The 18,436-nt window shown below is 57.9% G+C and overlaps 1 protein-coding gene across 1 annotated transcript; it reads left to right on the plus strand.

Moving 5' to 3' along the window:
* The first annotated feature begins 202 nt into the window (after positions 1-202).
* FOXN1 (forkhead box N1) lies at positions 203-13,275 on the plus strand. Its single transcript, XM_039251646.1, has 8 exons — positions 203-325; positions 680-1,138; positions 3,637-3,747; positions 5,483-5,613; positions 6,937-7,033; positions 10,494-10,701; positions 10,898-11,389; positions 12,956-13,275. The coding sequence occupies exons 1-8, from the start codon at positions 203-205 to the stop codon at positions 13,273-13,275; spliced, it is 1,941 nt and encodes a 646-aa protein (XP_039107577.1).
* The last annotated feature ends 5,161 nt before the right edge of the window (positions 13,276-18,436 follow it).

An 18,436-nucleotide genomic window follows, 5' to 3' on the forward strand; every position in this document is an offset into this window, starting at 1 on the left:
CCTTCTGTCTCTGATGTTCTCTCACTTTGTGTGTTTACCCGCCTGTCTATCCGTCTCTGTCTCGCCAGGTGTCTGGCTGGAGTCGGGGTCCCAGCCCAGGGATGGGGGTGGGAGTGGAGGTGGTGAACTTGGGGTCGGTCACCCCCGGGCCCCGGTCCTCACTCTCATCACAGCTGGCTTTCTTCGAGGCCAGGACTGGGTGATGGTGTCGCTACTCCCGCCGCAGTCTGACGCCACGCTGCCCGGCCCCGCCAGACTGGAGGGCGAGCCCCAGGGGGACCTCATGCAGGCGCCGGGCCTCCCAGGCTCACCCGCCCCACAGAACGTAAGTACCTGGCACCTAGGCCCCGCCCCCAGGGACCCCCTGGGGTCTGCCTTGTCCCTTCCACCAGCCAACAAGTACCCAGCGGCTCCAAGGATCCAGAAGTGCTCAGACAGAGGCCTCCGCTTATCCCTTCGGCCTGGGCTTGCCCAGGGCAAGGCTGTGTTTCCATCTGGCTCGGGCACCTCAGGTCTAGGAGCTGTGAACCCTCACAGACCAGGGCTCCCAAAGGCAGGCTATATCTCCTCCATCATTTGGGGGCCCCCAGGGCTCAGCCACAGACCCCTTTACCCCAGCACAGAGCCGCGTCCTGGTCCAGCCTCCACTCACGGGCTCTCCACCCTCTATCCACCCCAGAAGCTTGCCAGCTTCAGCTGCTCATCATTTGCGCCCGACGGCCCCCCAGAGAGGGCATCCTCGCTGCCCCCACAGAGCCCCAGCGTTGCGTCCCCTGGCCCTGAGCAAGTCCACTGCCCAGCCGGCGCTGGCCCGGGCCCCTTCCGGCTCTCACCCTCAGACAAGTTCACCAGCTTCGGCTTTGAGGAGGGCCCTGCAAGCAGCCCTGGGCACTTCCTCAAGGGCGGCCATGGGCCTTTCCACCCATACAAGCGGCACTTCCATGAGGACGTCTTCCCCGAGGCCCAGACCGCCCTGGCCCTCGATGGACACTCCTTTAAGACTCCGGGGGCGCTGGAGACCTTCGAGGAGATCCCCGTGGATGTCGGGGAGGCTGAGGCCTTCCTGCCTGGCTTCTCGGCAGAGGCCTGGTGCAACGGGCTCCCCTACCCCAGCCAGGAGCACAGCCCCCAAGTCCTGGTGAGTACCAGCAGCCGCCTCCTATCCCTCCTAGTTCTCAGAAGCCCTGAGATCGAACTCCGCCTTCCCTTTCCAGACCTTTCCATTCAGGGTCAGTAGGTGCCAGGGCAGAAGCAAGTTCAGAAAGTTGGGGGTTTCGGCTTCATTCTGGCTTCCAGGTCAGCGGGGGGAGGGGACGCTGACCTGGCCTGGCATGGAGGGGGCAAGGTGGGGGAGGCGGGTCAGGCTGAGGAAGCTGGCAGCTTCCCAGAGGCTCCTGAGTCAGGATTCCAGTGTGTGATTTCTCTGTTTGTCAAGAATCCCCAGCCAGACCTACCCGCCCATATGCAAATGTGAGAAGGAAAACACATTCCAGAGACCAAGAGAAAGGGTTTAGCGATGAGCCACAGAGCACAATGTTCTCCTCTCTAGCATCAGCATACTGCCTCAAGAGAGAGGCCTTAAGTCTTCTCAAAAGAATTTCCGGGCCCCATTCTTTGCCCAGAACAGTGCCTGGGTATATTCATAGAAATATCTTTTTTTTTTTTAATTTTGTTTTTTTAATGTTTTATTTATTTCCAGGAGAGAGAGAGAGACAGCGTGAGCAGGGGAGGGTCAGAGAGAGAGGGAGTCACAGACTGAAACAGGCTCCAGGCTCTGAGCTGGCAGTCAGCACAGAGCCCGACGCGGGGCTCGAACCCACGAACTGCGAGATCATGACCTAAGTGAAAGTCGGACGCTCAACCGACTAGGCCACCCAGGCGCCCCTATTCATAGAAATATCTTGAAAGCGCCTTGGAAGGCCAACCAACATGTCCCATTCACAGCCACACCCACAAGCTGTGTGATCTTGAGCTAGTCACTTAACCTCTCTGGGCCTCATCTGAAAAGTATGACTACAGGGACCCGCCTCAGAGGCTTGTTGCCTTGGGCAGAGTAAAGCTAAAGAGAGGTCTGGAGATCCCTGAGGTAGCAAGCACTGAATGGGCTCAGCCGGGGTTGTGCCTTCTCCAGATGCCCACCAGCTCCCCTCACCTCTTGCTTTCTCCCATCCAAGCTCTAGCCCGGCCCGACCCTGCTTAGCTTCCGAGATCAGACGAGATCGGGCGCGTTCAGTCACCTCTTGCTTTCTGACTGGCTCCCATTCTGTCCCCAAGCCACCCCCAACAAAGCCTGATTCCTAGACTTGGAAGATAGAGAAGGAGTTGAGTAGCTACCAGCTGTGGCCAAGTCAAGAGCCTGGGTTCTGGGACCCTCTGATGGCTTTTCCTCGGGCCCAGTGAACACGGCAGCAGCTCATGGTGAGGGCACCATCATATTAGCTGCTGCCCCCAAATGTCCACTCAGCGCCAGCCCCTGCTCGCTGTGCCACATCCTTTCTTTCAAGCGGCCCATGTAATCCACACAACAACCCTCTAAAGATCCCTCACTGTCCTCATTTTGCAGATGAAGAAACCAAGGTTCCGCAGAGGCCGAGGCACTTGCCCAAGGCGTGCCTTGGCCTATGGGAAGGGAGGCTGAGCTCTGAGGCCACTCCCTTACCCCCTGCACGGTGGGGAGGGGCTCAGGCCCAGAGGACCAGCTAGCTGGGCGACTCACTGGCTGGCCTGGGACACATCACTTCCCCTCAGTGGGCTCAGCCCCATCATCTTCCAAATGAGGAGGTTGGACATCGTGCTCTTGGCCCTTCCGGGCCTGAGATTCTATGATTACGGCTATCTCTGCATCAGCAACCCCAGGGCACATCCACAAAGAGCTAACAGTTGATTTGACCCTCTGGGCCCGGATGCTGGTTTCCAAGGTCCCCTGGGTACCCAACAAGAGTGGTCCACCTCCGCCCGGCCTTATTCACCTTCCAGTGCCTAGCTGTGCATGCTTTCTGGCACTACTCTGGGGGCACTGTGCTAGAATCTGGGGGCTCTTTGCGGAGCCCACAACCCCTGGGGAGCCAGAGTCTGGTCACCACCCACTGGCAGCAGCTCCAGACAGGGATGAAAGAGTGCCAAGGGCCTCCAACAGACCAGCTGCCCTGAGTTGAGGATGACAGGAAGATAGAGTGGGGAGGACCCACCAACTCCCTCCAAAGAGACTGCTAGAGCTCCCTTAGGCTTTGCAGAGGACGAAGTAGCAGGGCTTGGGGTCATGAGCTGGATCAACCTGTCCGGCCACTGCCTGGGCTCCCCTAACTATAGCTCTGCAGTGGGAGTTCTAGAGCAGTGGCCTTTTCCAGATGTCTTTCCCAGACCTGCTCTGAGAGGCTGGCAGCTCTGAACGCAAGCAGACCCCAAGCCAGGCTTGATGAGAGCGGGAGCGCTGTCAACTCCAGCCCCAGCTCCACTACTAACGTGCTGAGTTCCCGCGGGAACGCCCCTGACCTTCTCTGTTCTCTATGCGTTCTCTAGGAATACGTGTCGGGGGAGGCAGAGTAGAGGTTGCTTTTGTGTAAGTTTCAAGCCACAGAAGAGAGGGAGGAAGAACACTAAGGCCCAGGCTGGTCATCTGTTTTTCTCTCCCAGCAGGGGTCAGAGGTCAAGGTCAAGCCCCCAGCTTTGGAGACCGGTCCTGGGATGTACTGTTACCAGCCTCCCTTGCAGCACATGTACTGTCCCTCCCAGCCCTCCTTCCACCAGGTGGGTCAGGGACAGGTGGGCATGACTCCCTGGGGCCTCAGGATATCATGTGGTGTGAGGTGTGCACGCGTGTATGTGGGTATGCACGCCCACAGGGGGAGGCAGCAGGACCCGGGACCTCAGGCTAGGCCACTGGGGCTGGGGGACAGGGGTTCAAGGGGAAGGGAGGAAGCCATTGCCTTTCTCTAGGAGCATATGGGGCTCATCTGAGAGTCTCTGAAAAGCTGGTGAGGCCTAGAGTGGGACAGGGCCCAGATGCGAATCAAAGAGGGATGGAGGAGGAGAGCCAAACACAGGGGCAGAGAGAAAGGGGTTATACGGGGGGACACAAGACGGAGCAGAAAGGAAACGACGGGCTCCCATCTGGGTCAGCCACTGTCGCGCTACGCAGCCTTGGCTCCAAACTTCCCTTTCACCTCAGCAGGGTGGGACCAGGCATGGAGGGATGCGGCCTTCCCACCTAGAAGGCTCCAAGATCCCCGCATCCTTGGTCCGGCCCCCCCTTCAGCACCCCCACTGCCCAGGCTCCGCGATGCGGCCCTGTACAGCCCGCCGAGTACTTGTCCCACGTTGGCATGGGATGCGGGCTTTCAGAAAGAGGCCGGGAAGAGCCCCAGAGCGGCCAGGCAGCTCCCAGGAGTCGCTGGGCAAGACGGAGCAAGTGGCCGCCCAGCGCCCAGCTCCATCCACCTGCAGCCTGGCGCTGAGACAGGCCCTGCCTGTGGAGCAGGTTCTACTCCCAGCCATTTGGCTTTGGCCCTGATCTTGGCCAACTCAGGGAGGCAGGCATGTGGGGGGAGTGGGGGAGGTGGTCAGACTGCTTGCCTTGCTGGGGGAAAGAGAGAGACAGAGGGAAGCAGCGGGAGCATGTGCGGGGGCACCCTCACTGCCGTGAGGAGCCTCGCTGGCGAGGCTACAGTCGTCCTGAGGCTCCAGGTGTGAGCCCGGGTCGGGGGTGTCCCTGAAGCAGCCTGGCCCATCAGGGACTGGGCCACAGCAGGGCTAAGGGGCTGCCAGACCTTAAATGGCCTCACCATGCCCAGCCTTGCTTTGATGCTTTCTGCATTCCGCACCCCCTCGAACAAGATGGCCGCACCCAGGCCTTTATGGAGCCTGCAGAGAGGGTGACTCAGGCACTAAGTGTCTCTCGGGTGACCTGGAAAGGGCACTTCAGCCTGGAGCAGAAGGGGGAGTCAGAGTCTCCTACCCCCTTGGCCCCCATAAAACACCACCCCTGGCACCACAGCCACTCCCTTTGCCGTAAAACCACCTCCTACCCCCACCTGCCCACCAACGTGACCGGCCCTTTCAAAGAACCGCTGAAACTCATAAAGGGTGGCAGTGCCCAGCAAACGAACACCCAGGCTGGACACCCTGCTTCTGGCCCAGCTGCTTCCGGGAAATGCAGGGGAGGCGGGGCGGGGAGGCCTCACACTCTCTAGCCCATCGCCATGGCAACCAGAGCACCTAGCTGGCAGTAGCAGAAGGAAGCCAGGACGGAAGGAGCTTTGGGGGCTCTGAGACCCCGAATTTGGGGATGCGGATCTCCTCAGAGGTCCTCGCCCTCCTCCAGCCCCCTCAGATGGCTCTGCTATTGGACCCCATGACCAGGGAGAGAAGAGTCTAGCTTCAACTCCCTCTCTGGATGTATATGAATGGGGGGAGGAGGGGATCACCCCCACCTTGGGAAAGACTCGTTACCATGGCAACCATCCTGCCCCTTTGACCTCTACAGTACTCACCAGGTGGCGGCGGCTACCCAGTCCCGTACCTGGGCTCCTCACACTATCCATACCAGCGGATCGCACCCCAGGCAAGCACCGATGGGCACCAGCCTCTCTTCCCCAAACCCATTTACTCCTACAGGTAAGTTTCCCCACACCCTGGGGTGGAAGGGAGTGGGTGAGAGGACCAGCAGAGAAACTGAGGCGTGGAATCTTCGAGGTATGAGGTGATGCCAGAGGAGGGAAGTCGTACCCAGCAGGCTTCCAGAGGATGCTGGAGAAGAGATTCCTGCAGGGGGGCGGGGGGACAGGGGGATGGATTAGATCACCTCTGACCTCTTGTGTAACCCTGGGGAGCTATGTCAGAGGCTCTACTCAATGGATGTGGGTCCTGAGATGGGCCCGCTAAGTTCTAGCCTCCTGGGGCCCAGCACCTGGGACGGAGAGTTTAAGAGGGATGCTCGCTCCTGTGTCCCTTCCTTTCCCCTACATACAGAAGGAAGCCCAACCCCAAAGCTCTAATGGAAATAAATAAGGGAGGGAGGAGGCCTGCCTAGCTCAGGTCTCTAGCCCCTGCCAGATGGGAGCTAACTTCTGGGGGGCTGGGCTTGTAAGCGCCAAGCCCCCAACGCCCACCCCACCTCGGAGACCTTCCACCTGACGTGTCATTCATCCAACCGGCAGTGAGACTTGACCTCCTGGGTGCTAGGTCCTCCACGCGTGGTCTGGTCATCAGCCTACGTGAGCTCAGGGAAGAAAAAGGAGCTTAAACAGCAGCCAAGAGCACAGAGAGGGGGTCTGTGGGAGGCAGGAAGATGCACAGAAAAGGAGCAAGTCGAGGCTCTGGAATTTACTAGCTGTGAAACCTCAGGCAAGTTATTGAACCTCCCTGAGCCTGTTTATTCCTCTGTTTAAAAAAAAAAAAAAAAAAAGGAGTAGCGATATTCAGGCCTTTGGAAGGATTAAGTGAGAAAATGTGCCTGGCACATTGTAGGGGCAGGGGTTCAAGAAACATCAGTTCCCTCCCTTACTATCCAACATTCAATGTGCCATTGGTTGAGGGCTGACTGGTAATGACAGCTTCCATTTAATGAGTGTCCTCTATATTCTAGGCATCGTCCTTAATCCTCACAACTCTGAGGTAGCTATTACTTTTTTTATTTCAAAGCGGAGGACACTGAGGCTCAGAGAGGTTAAGGCACTCACTCAAGGTCACATAGCTAGTGAGTGGCCAAACCGGGATTACAACCCAAGGCTCTCAGATTCCACAAGACCCTCGTATAGCCCTAAGTCCTGACTTCCGCGGACGCATTCTCACCTTTTCTCCTTTCGGACTCATAGAGCCTCTCACCTAAGCCTCCAGCTGGCTCCTCCTCAACTACTCTTGCCAGGACAGGTGGGGTGGTGAGGGGGAGACTCCCGGCCTGCCCCAAGTTCAAACTCTCAAGGCTTTCTCTGCCTTCAGCATCCTCATCTTCATGGCCCTTAAGAACAGTAAAACTGGGAGCCTTCCTGTCAGCGAGATCTACAATTTCATGACGGAGCACTTTCCTTACTTCAAGGTGAGCCCCAAGATCCACCCCGATCCTGCCATCCCCAAGTCCTGGGCAGGCCAGGAGGCTTCCGTTGGAAGGTGGAACAGGAGTTAGAAGGAAAGCCAGGAGTTGGTTTGCGCCCCCCCCCCCCCATCCCCGCCACCGTGCTTCCCCTTGTCTCCACTTCAAAAGGTCAGAGTTCCGTACAAGGAACAGAGATCTCAAGCCATTCACCCAAGGCTACACAGCAGGCTGGAGTCAGTCCTTATGCTGGTGGAAAGTGGACATGCCCATCCTGACAGGCTTCCAGAAGCATCCACCTACCCCAAGTAGGGAGAGACGCCTTGGGAAGAAAGGAGAGCCTGTCCCCACCCCTGCCCCCAGGCTGCTGTAGGGTTAAAGGAATTTGGGTAAGAGCTAGGCAGCCAAGGTGGCATAGGATGCTGGGACCACAAGACCCATTGCCTTCCAGGGAGAGATTAAGATCTGCCTCTGTGGGCGGCAGGCTCAGCTACAGTTCTGCAGGAAAGCGGGGTGTGGGCTTCACAGTCTTCAAGCGCTCCAGGGAACTGGGTGGCTCACCTGTACAGTCTCTAGTTCCTGTCACCCACTCAAGGGGCTTCTGAGGGCTCTACCAGACTCCCTCCCTAGAGGTAGGACAGATGTCCTTCTCTCCAGATGGGCAAACACAACAGAGAGGGTGATCCACCCGCTCAAGGTCACACAGCGGGGGGGAAGGGGGGGCAATCCGTTTTTGCCTCAAGCTGTTTGGCGTCACACGTCTGCCCCCCCTCCCCAGACCCTCCAGCACAGACCTCTTCTTCCAGGGTGGGTGCAGGGGAGATCAGAGTTTGTGTGTGAGGAGTGCCTTCTCCCAGGTCCCTACATCCTGGGGGATACAATCTCATCCGCTAACCAGACAGAAGGCAGGAGCTGAGGCCGGGGTCCGGGACTCATCTCCACCTGTCAGTAGGCGATCCCTGGCTCCACGCTCTTCCCAATGGTCCTGCCTGGGGTTAATCAGAAGCCGATAGCCAAGCAGGTTTATACTTGCTGCATTGCCATCCAATGAGTGGGCAAGATGGCCAAAGTGGTCCGGCCGGGAATGGGGAAGAATGGCCATCCACCAGAGATTCTGGAAGGGAGAGGAGGAGGGGAGAGGGCTGTCTCTAGGATCCGAGAAGCATCAAAGCCAGTATCCGGGGCTGCCCTTATATCCCAACAGATCTGACGACCAAACTCTTCCTAACCCCTGTAGCCTTTGGAGGGCCTTCTATAGGGCTTCCAGGGGCCAGGCCAGAGAGAGGGAAGTGAGGGCCCTGCCCTGTTCCTCTCAGCCATTCCTCCCTGCCAACTCCCGGCCTGGCCCCCAGCCCCTCCCTGCATCTCATCTTCCTGGTTTAATTATTTTTCCTGGGAGCTGTGTAATCCCTGTTTTATGGGGCTGGAGAGTGAAGAGGTCTAACAGCTTTTGTTTTGTTTTGTTTTGTTTTTGGTTCTAGTTGTTGTTCTTAGCCAGTTGCATCACCCCTCACTCCCGAGTTTACATTTGACTTCAGAGAGAAAGCATCTGTGAGCCTGGGACGGGCCCCAGTGGTGAAGCCAGCCCTATAGGGTGACCTGGGCAGGGCCCTTAATGAGGGGACAGAGCTGGAGTCAGCTCTGTCCCTGCCTCCTGTGTGATCTAGGGCCAGGCCCTTTCTTCCCTGGACCTCAGTTTCCCAATCCATAAAATGGTCAGGTTGGACCTGTTAGCACATACGGTCCTTCCTTCCCACTCTGACGGATCCCCTCTGACCTACCCAACGAATTAGTTCGAAGATCCTCTGCCCCATTTATCTCTCACTCTCCATTTGAAGGTCATGTTTCCGGGCAAGAAGAGTGGACCCTGGGATGTGCAGCACTCATGCCCAAGGCAGCTGAGCTGGGTGTCCTATAGCCCCATGAATCATGGATGTAGGACTGGGGATATGTCCAGCCACTGGACATAATTGCTAGTGCTGACCATCCCTCTTCCAAACAGGAAGTGGCTGCGGTGGGGGCTGCCCTGGCATCCCAAAGTCACAGGTTTATGGGCCCATAAAAGGGCCCAGTGCCCATTAACTCTGCCCATCAGGCGACACAGCCTTGACTCCTAGTAGGGACCGTCGTGGGATTGAAGGTGAATCCCCAGCTGGCTGGTTTGGTGGCTCAAGAATCTTCCCTCAGGACCCTGGGAGCCTTGGGGGGCATCTCAACCAGCCCCCTCCCTCAGGCCAGCTTCCCCCGACTAAGGCCCCCGGCGGCTCCTGCCAGCAACTTGCAGTTGACGCTGGCTGGCATCGGGACCCAGTCCTGCTGGGCGTGATTCAGCCTGGCTGCTCCCCGGGGGCAAGAGAGCTGGGGAGGAGGGAGTGGCCGGGCCTCGTTAACCAGAAACTGCAAGGTGAAAGGGAAAAGGGACCAGGGGCTGAAGGTATGGGGGCCCCACTGGCTGGAGCAGATGTTCTGCCCATAGTCAGCCCCTCCTGGGCCCAGGACTGTCACAGAGGCTGTCACAGAGCTGGAGGTGGGGAGGATGGGGTGCCCACTGGCACCCCCGCCACCGCCTCTCACCCAACTGAGTCAGCCTAATGGTTTTTACAACCCTCCCTGAGCACAATTACCGCACTGGTGGCATGACCGGGCCTCCTAATGGGTGTTTATTCTGTTGGCACGAGCCCCCCCACTCCCCACCTGAGGGCTGGCCCCCCAGGCCACGCCCCCCCGGGCACACTCATGTGAACACTCACACCCACACACGCATGCACTCATGGGTACCCTCACACACCCAGAGAGACTTTCTCACACGTACATCCTCAGGCTGGAGGGAATTCGCGGCCCCACACCCAGGAGACAGGCTCACACCCGGGAGACATACTCAGGGACACGCGAGGGCACGTACACACAGCCAGCCTCCCCCTCCCTCCCTCCGTCGCCAAAACCCAGATATTCACACAACGTGTGTGCGACAGGTGCACACGGCCAGACACAACCTCGCCCCTCTGTCTTTGCTTCTGAGTTTGCCCCAGCAGGGATGAGGTAGTCCCAGGAAAGGAACATTCCACAGCTTCCTCCTAAGTCCAAAGGTGGCATCCAACACCTGAGTAGTGAGCTCCCTTTCCACAGAGGGGTCCCAGCACAGGCCAGAGGACCCAGGGGAGTGAGTGGTCCGACTCCAGATAGGGAACGGGGCCCGTCCCTTTGTGAATCACCCCAGCGGTCCTCTGAAGGGTCACCAGACATGCGGGCGGGCTGAAGGCAGATTTTGAGGGCAAATAGTTTGCGGTCAAGATCCCTTCCCACCACCGATGGGTGCCAAGCATGGGCTGGGTGCTGAGGAAGACAACAAGCTCCCGACGGGTGGCGGTTCTGTGCCCAGAGGGAGCAGGAAGAGCTTCCTGGAGCCCAGACCCCGCTCCGGCTGCATAACCCTGGCCTGAATTCTTGTCTTGCTCCGCCCCGGCAGACAGCGCCCGACGGCTGGAAGAATTCTGTTCGCCACAACCTTTCTCTCAACAAGTGCTTTGAGAAGGTGGAGAACAAATCAGGAAGCTCCTCTCGCAAGGGCTGTCTGTGGGCCCTCAATCCGGCCAAGATCGACAAGATGCAGGAGGAGCTGCAGAAGTGGAAGAGGAAAGACCCTATCGCTGTGCGCAAGAGCATGGCCAAGCCAGGTGGGAGGCCAGCAGGCAGTGCAAGGGAGCGAGGGAGGGCCTGGCATATCCACAAGGCTAGAGAGAGAGAGAGAGAGAGAGAAGCTGAATAGGCTGAGCAAAGAGAACCTGTTAGTAAGGGAAGGGCCTGAGTGATTCCAAGACTGGGGAGGGATCGTGAGGTCTCACGGTGTCCCTCTCTCTTGGGTCTTTTCAGAAGAGCTGGACAGCCTCATCGGAGAGAAGAGGGAGAAGCTGGGCTCCCCACTGCTGGGCTGCCCACCCCCCGGGCTGGCAGCCTCCGGCCCCGTCCGGCCCCTGGGCCCTCCAGTTGGGCTCTCCCAGCCACTGCATTCCATCCACCCAGCCCCAGGCCCCATTCCTGGCAAGAACCCCCTGCAGGACCTTCTTGGGGGACACGTGCCCTCCTGCTACGGGCAGACATATTCGCACCTCTCACCGGGCCTGGCCCCTCCTGGACCTCCACAGCCATTGTTCCCGCAGCCAGACGGGCACCTTGAGCTGCGGGCCCAGCCAGGCACCCCCCAGGACTCGCCTCTGCCTGCCAACACCCCGCCCAGCCACAGCGCCAAGCTGCTGGCCGAGCCTTCCCCGGCCAGGACCATGCATGACCCCCTGCTGCCAGACGGAGACCTTGGCACTGACCTGGATGCCATCAACCCCTCTCTCACCGACTTTGACTTCCAGGGTGAGCCGGGGATGGGACAGGGAAGGTGGGAAAGGACTGGGCAGGTGCGTTCGCAGCGTGGCTCAGCTCCTCTGAGTCTCCAGGCGCTGCCTGGCGCTGCCAGGTTTCTGGTCAATTGAAGCAGAGACTGGCAAAGGGATGCCCAGGGGGCAAAGAGGGACGTCCTTGCCTCCGTCCCCCTCCTCCCGTTGCCCCTGAACATGTTCCAAATGGCCCCATCATCAAACCACTCTCAGCTCCGGGTAGATGGGAAAGAGCCCAAGTTCCATTCCATGCTGGCGGTGAGCGACTGACAGTCGGGACATTCCCTAGAAGTGGTTGCGTGTTCTCAGAGTTCATCTTTTAATACGGAAGGCGGAAAGAGATCTTCCCCCAGGAAGAATGGAAGGCCTCAGAAGAAGGCCAGTCCTGGAGAGCTCTGGGGATAGGAGTCTGGGAAGAGGCTCTATCTATCCCATTCCACCCTGCCCGCCCCATCTCTCGGCACGTGGCCAAGCCCAGACATTCTAATTTAAACCTCAGTGCATGTGCCCAGGCCCTGGTCCCAGCGACAGGGGACTCGGCGGAGGGTGCCGACCCAGGCCTCGGACCCTCTGGGTGCACCAGGGTAGGGGACGTCCACAAGGAGGTGGAGACAGCTGACCCTCACAGAGCTCCCAGTCCTGTGAGGAGACAGCCCAGGCCCTGGAAAGCTCTTTAGAAACGTGCAGCTAGATCCTCAGCCCCATCAGGAAGCGGGAGCCTCAGAGGAAGGTGTAGACATGTGGGCTCCTAGAAACATTTACTTGAGCCCCTCGTGACAACCAGGCATCACGGGAGTTGCTTCACCTGTGCTCTCTCGTATGGGCCTATAAAATAGGAGGCTTGTTAAACCCATTTCACAAAAGCACGTTGAGGTTCAGTAACTCACTGAAGGTCCCACAGCTGGAAAGAAGGGGAGTTAGGGTTGGAACCCAAGCAGCCAAGTTCAGCCCAGGGTTTAGCGTGGCCCCCTTCCTCCATCCCTGCAGCCCTGATAACCAGGCCAGGCCCTGGCCTGCCACGAGCCACGCAGGACACACAACAGAATGAGGCTGGGGTGGCAGCATTGCCTCCTCCGTAGAGTCAGTGCTCCCGGCTCTGCTCCTCTTCCTTGGGCCTGCAGTGGCGGAGGCCCAGAGAGCCGAGCCCAGCCACCACATCGGGTCCTGTGTTGGAAGGTCCTTGGTCTTGGCTGTACAGCCACCTTCCTTGGGAGCCTGGGCAGGAGCCGGGGGAAGAATTCCAGGGGCTCCCTCTGCAGGCTAACTGCGGAGTGCCTTCCAATAGGCAGCTCTCAAGTCCTTGACTCCTCCACTCTCCCACCCCCCGACCTCGAAAAAACAGAGCCCCAGAGATCCTTTAGGCTACGACAGAGGGATCCGGGAGTTCTGGCAACTGCTGGGGTCACACGGCTAGCACCAAGGGGATGCTCCCCTGTCAAGGGTACCCCAATCCTGTTCTCTTTCGCATGTGAGAGCCATGGGGTGGGGGGCAGGCAGGGCTCCTTCGCACCTCCCAGTGACACCTGTTCTCTCCACCACCTAGGAAATCTGTGGGAACAGCTGAAGGATGACAGCTTGGCCCTTGACCCCTTGGTACTGGTGACCTCGTCCCCGACATCATCTTCGATGCCGCCGCCCCCGCCGCCCCCCCATTGCTTCCCGCCTGGGCCCTGTCTGGGAGAGACGGGCAGTGGGAGCGGCGACTTGGCACCCCCAGGCGGTGGGGGCTCCGGGGCTTTGGGTGACCTGCACCTCACCACTCTCTACTCGGCCTTCATGGAGCTGGAGCCCACACCCCCCACGGCCCCCACTGGCCCCGCTGTGTACCTCAGCCCCAGCTCCAAGCCCATGGCCCTAGCATGAGCCACGCCCAGAAGCCTTTGTCTGTCTGGAAGTCCCAGCTGGCCGCCCACATCGGGCTCACCTTCAAGGTCAAGGAAGGAAAACCATCCCTGTCCCCTATGCCACTAAGCCAACTGTTTGTTAGACGGCAGCCGGGGGTGAAGAAGACACCACCCACAACGCTGCCCCTCACACATTTCTGCCACCTGAGTGAGCCAGCTTGTCACTCAGGGTCCCTGAAAACCCAGTGTCTGGGAGAACAAAAAACAAAAAACAAAACAAAACAAAAAACCTGTAAAACAAAAAACACTCTCTCTAACTCACACTCATCCATACTTAAGCCCTTCTGTGTAATGTGTGCATGCATATGCACATGCGTGTGCACGTGTGCACGCGCGCGCGCACACACACACACACACAGAGTCATTCAGACATACACTCACCCTCCCACCTTCTACCCAGAGGAATCAGAACTCCACCAAGGAGGGCCTGATCGCTCCATTCCTGGGGCAGCTGACAGCTGAGGGCTCAGGGTCCCCATGCCAGGTCCAAGACCCTGAAACCCTACCCCGATGTCCACGTTTTCTGCAGGCCTGGCCCCTCCTGGCATGTTCTCTCCCAGAAGCCCCCTGTATTTATTCTCCCATCTTCCTCCCAGCAGCCTGTCAAGGAGGAGGTATGGGGCCTCTCCCCAAGTTGTCTGTGGGCCTCTTGTCTGAGTAACAGCCCCCACCCTACTAGGCTCTGTCTGGCCTCCCCCAGAAGGACACAGAGGAGGGGCAGTGCCCACCCCGGGACCAAAACTGAGCCCAATTCTGACACACAGTGCTTGGAAAAGCCCTTGCCCTCAGAAACTTAGAAGTGTCCTCCCTTCCCAGCCGTGGGTGCAGGAAGGCCCCCTCCAGATCACTACCATCTCACCCCTTCTCTGTAAGAAATTCATGTAGTTTAGGTCCCAGCTTACGAGTTACTTCCAACCGTCCCAGGCAGTCTCGGCATTCAGGGAAGAGGAGCCGGTTACAGGCTGGCGGGGAGGGGAGTGGGCAGCCACGCTCCCCTCTCTCTGACTGCTTGGCAGACCCGGCACCGCCCTGGAGCTAGGGGGTGTGGCCTGGCTGAGGGTGGGAGCTTCCGCCTACCCTGGGGGCCTGGGGGCCTGGGGGCGACAAGCACCCTCAGAGGTTTGCCTGGGCTCCCGTTAGGCACAGGCAGATCCCTAGGTGGCAGGCCATTGTCCCCCGACCCGGAACAATAAAGGAAGCGCCTTGCGCTCTTGGCTCTCGACGCTTCGTTTCTGGATTTCCACTCCCTGGACAGAAAGGCCAGGCCTCACTAAGTGTAGATGCCCTGGGTTTGTGATGTCCCGCCAACCATCCTGTACCATCGAGTTTCCAAATCCAAAGAGCGAGGCATCCAGGAGGACGTCCTTGGGGAGGATGCGAGGGCAAGAGAGCGGAGCCTCTTCCCAGGAGAACCGCCTAACGGATGCAAGGAGGCAGCCCATAAGGAGGAAGAGGATTCCCTCCCCTGCACCCCTTCCTACTGAGGTTCACCGCTTCCCTCCTCGGACGCCCCCATCTCCTCACACAAGACGAGGTCACTTCCCCACCCAGCCTGTGCCTTCCTGTCCCCCATCTTTCACTGGCTGGGGCTCTGGGTTCCACAGGTGACATGAACGGGACAGTCTGGTGCTGTTGGCACTGCCGGCCTTGGAGGGTGGCCTCTGGAGGGTAAGGGGCCCCTCAATCGCACTTCAGACTCACCTTCCAGGTGCCACCTTCAGGCCAGCTGCTGTCACCAGAGGACAGCCCAAGAGGAAGCCCCACAGGGACAGGGTAGGCGTGGGAGACAAAAGCACATACGCGAAGCTCAAGTCTCAGAGCAGCAGCAGATGGGGCCTCTGCTTGGAAAGTTCTTCCAGGGGCCAGGCCTGGGGCCCCGTCAACACTTGTGTGCCCCAGAGGACAGCTCTGTAGAAGATACCATAATGGAGCCCCACCCCACAGCAGCACCCCCCCTGAGAGGCTCTAAGCCTGTGTCCTGGGACTGGAAGGATAGGGTGCCGAGTGGGGGAAAGCATGGCCAGCCAGTGCACCCAAGAGGAAGACCCCCTGCCCCAGCCCAGCCCTGGCTGTAAAGGAAGGGGGTGAAGGCTCTCCTTGAAGCCCCTACTCTACACTTCCAGCCTAGGTGGTGAGCAGAGGACATCTCCAGAGGCACTCGGTCAGACCTCTGTCCCCTGGGCCCATTTAGCACACCTACGAGTGAGCTGGGACCCACACAGGTAGGGCAGGTGGCAAACAGGATTTGGGGTCTTGTGTTTGTTTTTGTTTGTAACCAGATGGCCCTTCACCTTTTAAACCTGGGCTGCAGTGAGTGACACTCTGAGCGGAGCCACACACTGCCATTCGTATGCTGCCCCCTGCTGGCCACCTCACACCAAGTGTTCAACCACTTATTTGAGCTGAATGCATGTGGGGTCTGGAAGTGCCCCGTTTAGGAGGAGGTCACCTTTTTCTGGAGGGGGCTCTAAACATAAGGGTTCTAAAACTGGTTACAATTCATGGGCTCCTTAAATTGGATGAAGAAATTATACCTTCATTTTCATTCCTCTCTACCTCAAATTTAGGATTTCCCTCAATTACGAATGTCCACAACAGATCACAGTAGCTTTAGTAGAATCTGTGGCTTTGTCCTATAATACAAGGTAGAGAAATAGCAGATTAGAAATCACAGATGGGGGCGCCTGGGTGGCTCAGTCGGTTAAGCATCCGGCTTCGGCTCAGGTCATGATCTCACGGTTTGTGGGTTCGAGCCCCACATCCGGCTCTGTGCTGACAGCTCAGAGCCTGGAGCCTGCTTCGAATTCTGTGTCTCCCTCCCTCTCTGCCCCTCCCCCACTCACACCTGGTCTCTCTCTGTCTCAAAAATAAATAAATGTCAAACTTAAAAAAAAAAATCACAGATGTTTTCACATTATATTACAGGTATTGCAGAATAGATATACAGATTTCTATTATATAGTTTGTAGTATTTAGGATTGCCATATATTTTATATTTATTTTTTAAAAGCCCTTCTTGTCTATAGGCCTCAGCAGATGATAACAAAGGGGACTATGACACACAGAAAGGTGAAGCACCTTTGCTTTAGTTGCAGGGTAATGAGGATGGAGGGTAAGGGGCCCCCTCAGTCACACTTACGGGGAGGGTCCAGGTTAGGGACGAAGAACTAGGGACTTGAGGCAGCAGCTCTTCACCAGGTGGAAGGGGGAAGCGTGTTACTATTCTGTAGTGGGTTTGGCAGCCCCAACGTGCACCACACAGGCCAGCCGGGTAGGCATGAGCGGTGGGTCTCTGGGCTTCCTTGCTCATGGGTTCCCACCCATGACATCCCTGAAGAGTCAAAACAAAGCATTCTGGCCCCCTTCAGAGAAATGGAATCGGAAACTCAGATCTGGCAAGGTCCCAATGGGCCTTGCCGGTCAACAGCACATCGTCATCAGAGCCAGGACCAGGCCCACCCCACTTCCTATCTTCTCCCTCGTTCCACCTCCCAGGGACCCTCTAGGTTCCTCAGGAAAGTGCCAGGAACCAAATGCAGCCAGTTGCACCACTAGCAGCAGGGCCAGTGCCAGAGACGTGAAGACTTAAAAGGAGGCAGGAGGCCAAGACTTCTCTCACCTGAGCTCCTCCAGCCCCAAGGGACACAGGACTCTCAGGGCGAGTACCAAACTACTACCTGTTTCGGGGACGAGGACCTCAGCCCAATCCAGAACCTCAACCCGGACCGACTTAGCAGGCGCAGTGAAGACTGGTAGCCGGCTGGTGGTGAAGAGCCCTCTTCCTCACGACTGTAGGTCTGAAAGCCCCCCTCGCTTGGTGTAGCTTCTCTATAGCTTTGCAACCCCATCAACACCTCTAGCTCCAAACGCTTTGTACACCTATACTGCTTCGTCTGCAAGTCGCCCCCCACCCTGCCCCGGGCCCCTTCCTCACTTTTGGGACAACTGACAATTCCTGACCACTCACTTCTTGGTAAAATTCTTTCTTCCCTTAGCTTCTAACCCGTCCTACTACAAAATAGGCTTCTGTTCCCACCTCTCTGGCTGCTCCTCCTTTCTCCTTCATGGATTCCTCTCCCTCTGCCCTGCTCCCAAACGCTCAATGGCCTTGCCTAGGGTTACATACTCCCATTCAGTGACCCTTTGTTGGGAGGTGTGGACTATTTGCGTGGGCACTCCATTAACAGGAGGGGATTTAGCGTCCCTGCCTCCTGCTCACTCAACACCAGTGATGCCGGTTGGGCACCCCATCACTCAGCCACCATCGCACCAATGACCTCCAACGATCACCATCTCCAACCCGCATTCGCCTCCCGGTCTCGGTGCCCGTATTTCCTGTCCTCCCAGTCACCTCCTTCAAGACATCTGTCCCACACCACCGCAGGTTTCAATCTGAACTCCTCACCGCCCCCTAGCCCCCCCCTCCCTGCCCTGATCCAGCCTGGGTTCCCAAGCCCAGTGACAGCACCCCTCCCTACCCACCCCAACATTCAGGCTGTGGACCTGGGGCTCCAGCCTCGACTCCTCCCTGTCTCCAACCACCTCATCCAATCAGCCACCAGTCCTGGAAAGTTGCCCTCTTAAAAATGGAAACTTCCTCTACCTCTCCCCATCTCCCTGGATTATTGATCTAATTCAGGTTCCCTTCAGCGGTCAGCCAAATGACTGGAACACCCTCCTCAGAGGCCCCTCAACCCCCAAACGGTTGTTACAGTCTAACCAAATGGTTAGACTCCTGAAGCCACCACTTCACAGCTTTGCAACATTGGCATGTTACCCCCTCTAGGCCTGCATTTTCTGTAAAATGGGCACAGTAACAGTGCCTTCCTCAGAAATGACTGTGAACATTCTAGCGCATATAAACCACCCAGCCTGGGGCCTGGCACTCACTATGTGTTGGCTGTTAGTCTCATTCCTTCAGATCCAGCCTTCCAGAGATCATCTGACCGGGTCATTCCTGCTTAATCCTCCCCGCCTACCTCAGAAGCCTCCCCACCTGAACGACAAGGCTCTGTAGATTTGCCTTCCTTCCACATCATAAATATTCACCTTCCCCAATGCCCCCTGATAAATCTTGCCTCCAAACCTTTGCTTAAGGCTGGTCCCTATGCGCAAATGCT

Source organism: Hyaena hyaena, unplaced genomic scaffold, assembly GCF_003009895.1.
Source record: "Hyaena hyaena isolate Hyena2069 unplaced genomic scaffold, ASM300989v1 scaffold_10, whole genome shotgun sequence".
In the NCBI taxonomy this organism is placed as follows: Eukaryota; Metazoa; Chordata; class Mammalia; order Carnivora; family Hyaenidae; genus Hyaena; species Hyaena hyaena.

Bases quoted from the DNA above. Each gene is read 5' to 3' on its own strand.
- FOXN1 (XM_039251646.1), top strand. From the start codon at position 203: ATGGTGTCGCTACTCCCGCCGCAGTCTGACGCCACGCTGCCCGGCCCC. The intron at 326-679 runs GTAAGTACCTGG...TATCCACCCCAG, and splicing joins GCTCACCCGCCCCACAGAAC to AAGCTTGCCAGCTTCAGCTG. The intron at 5,614-6,936 runs GTAAGTTTCCCC...CTCTGCCTTCAG, and splicing joins AAACCCATTTACTCCTACAG to CATCCTCATCTTCATGGCCC.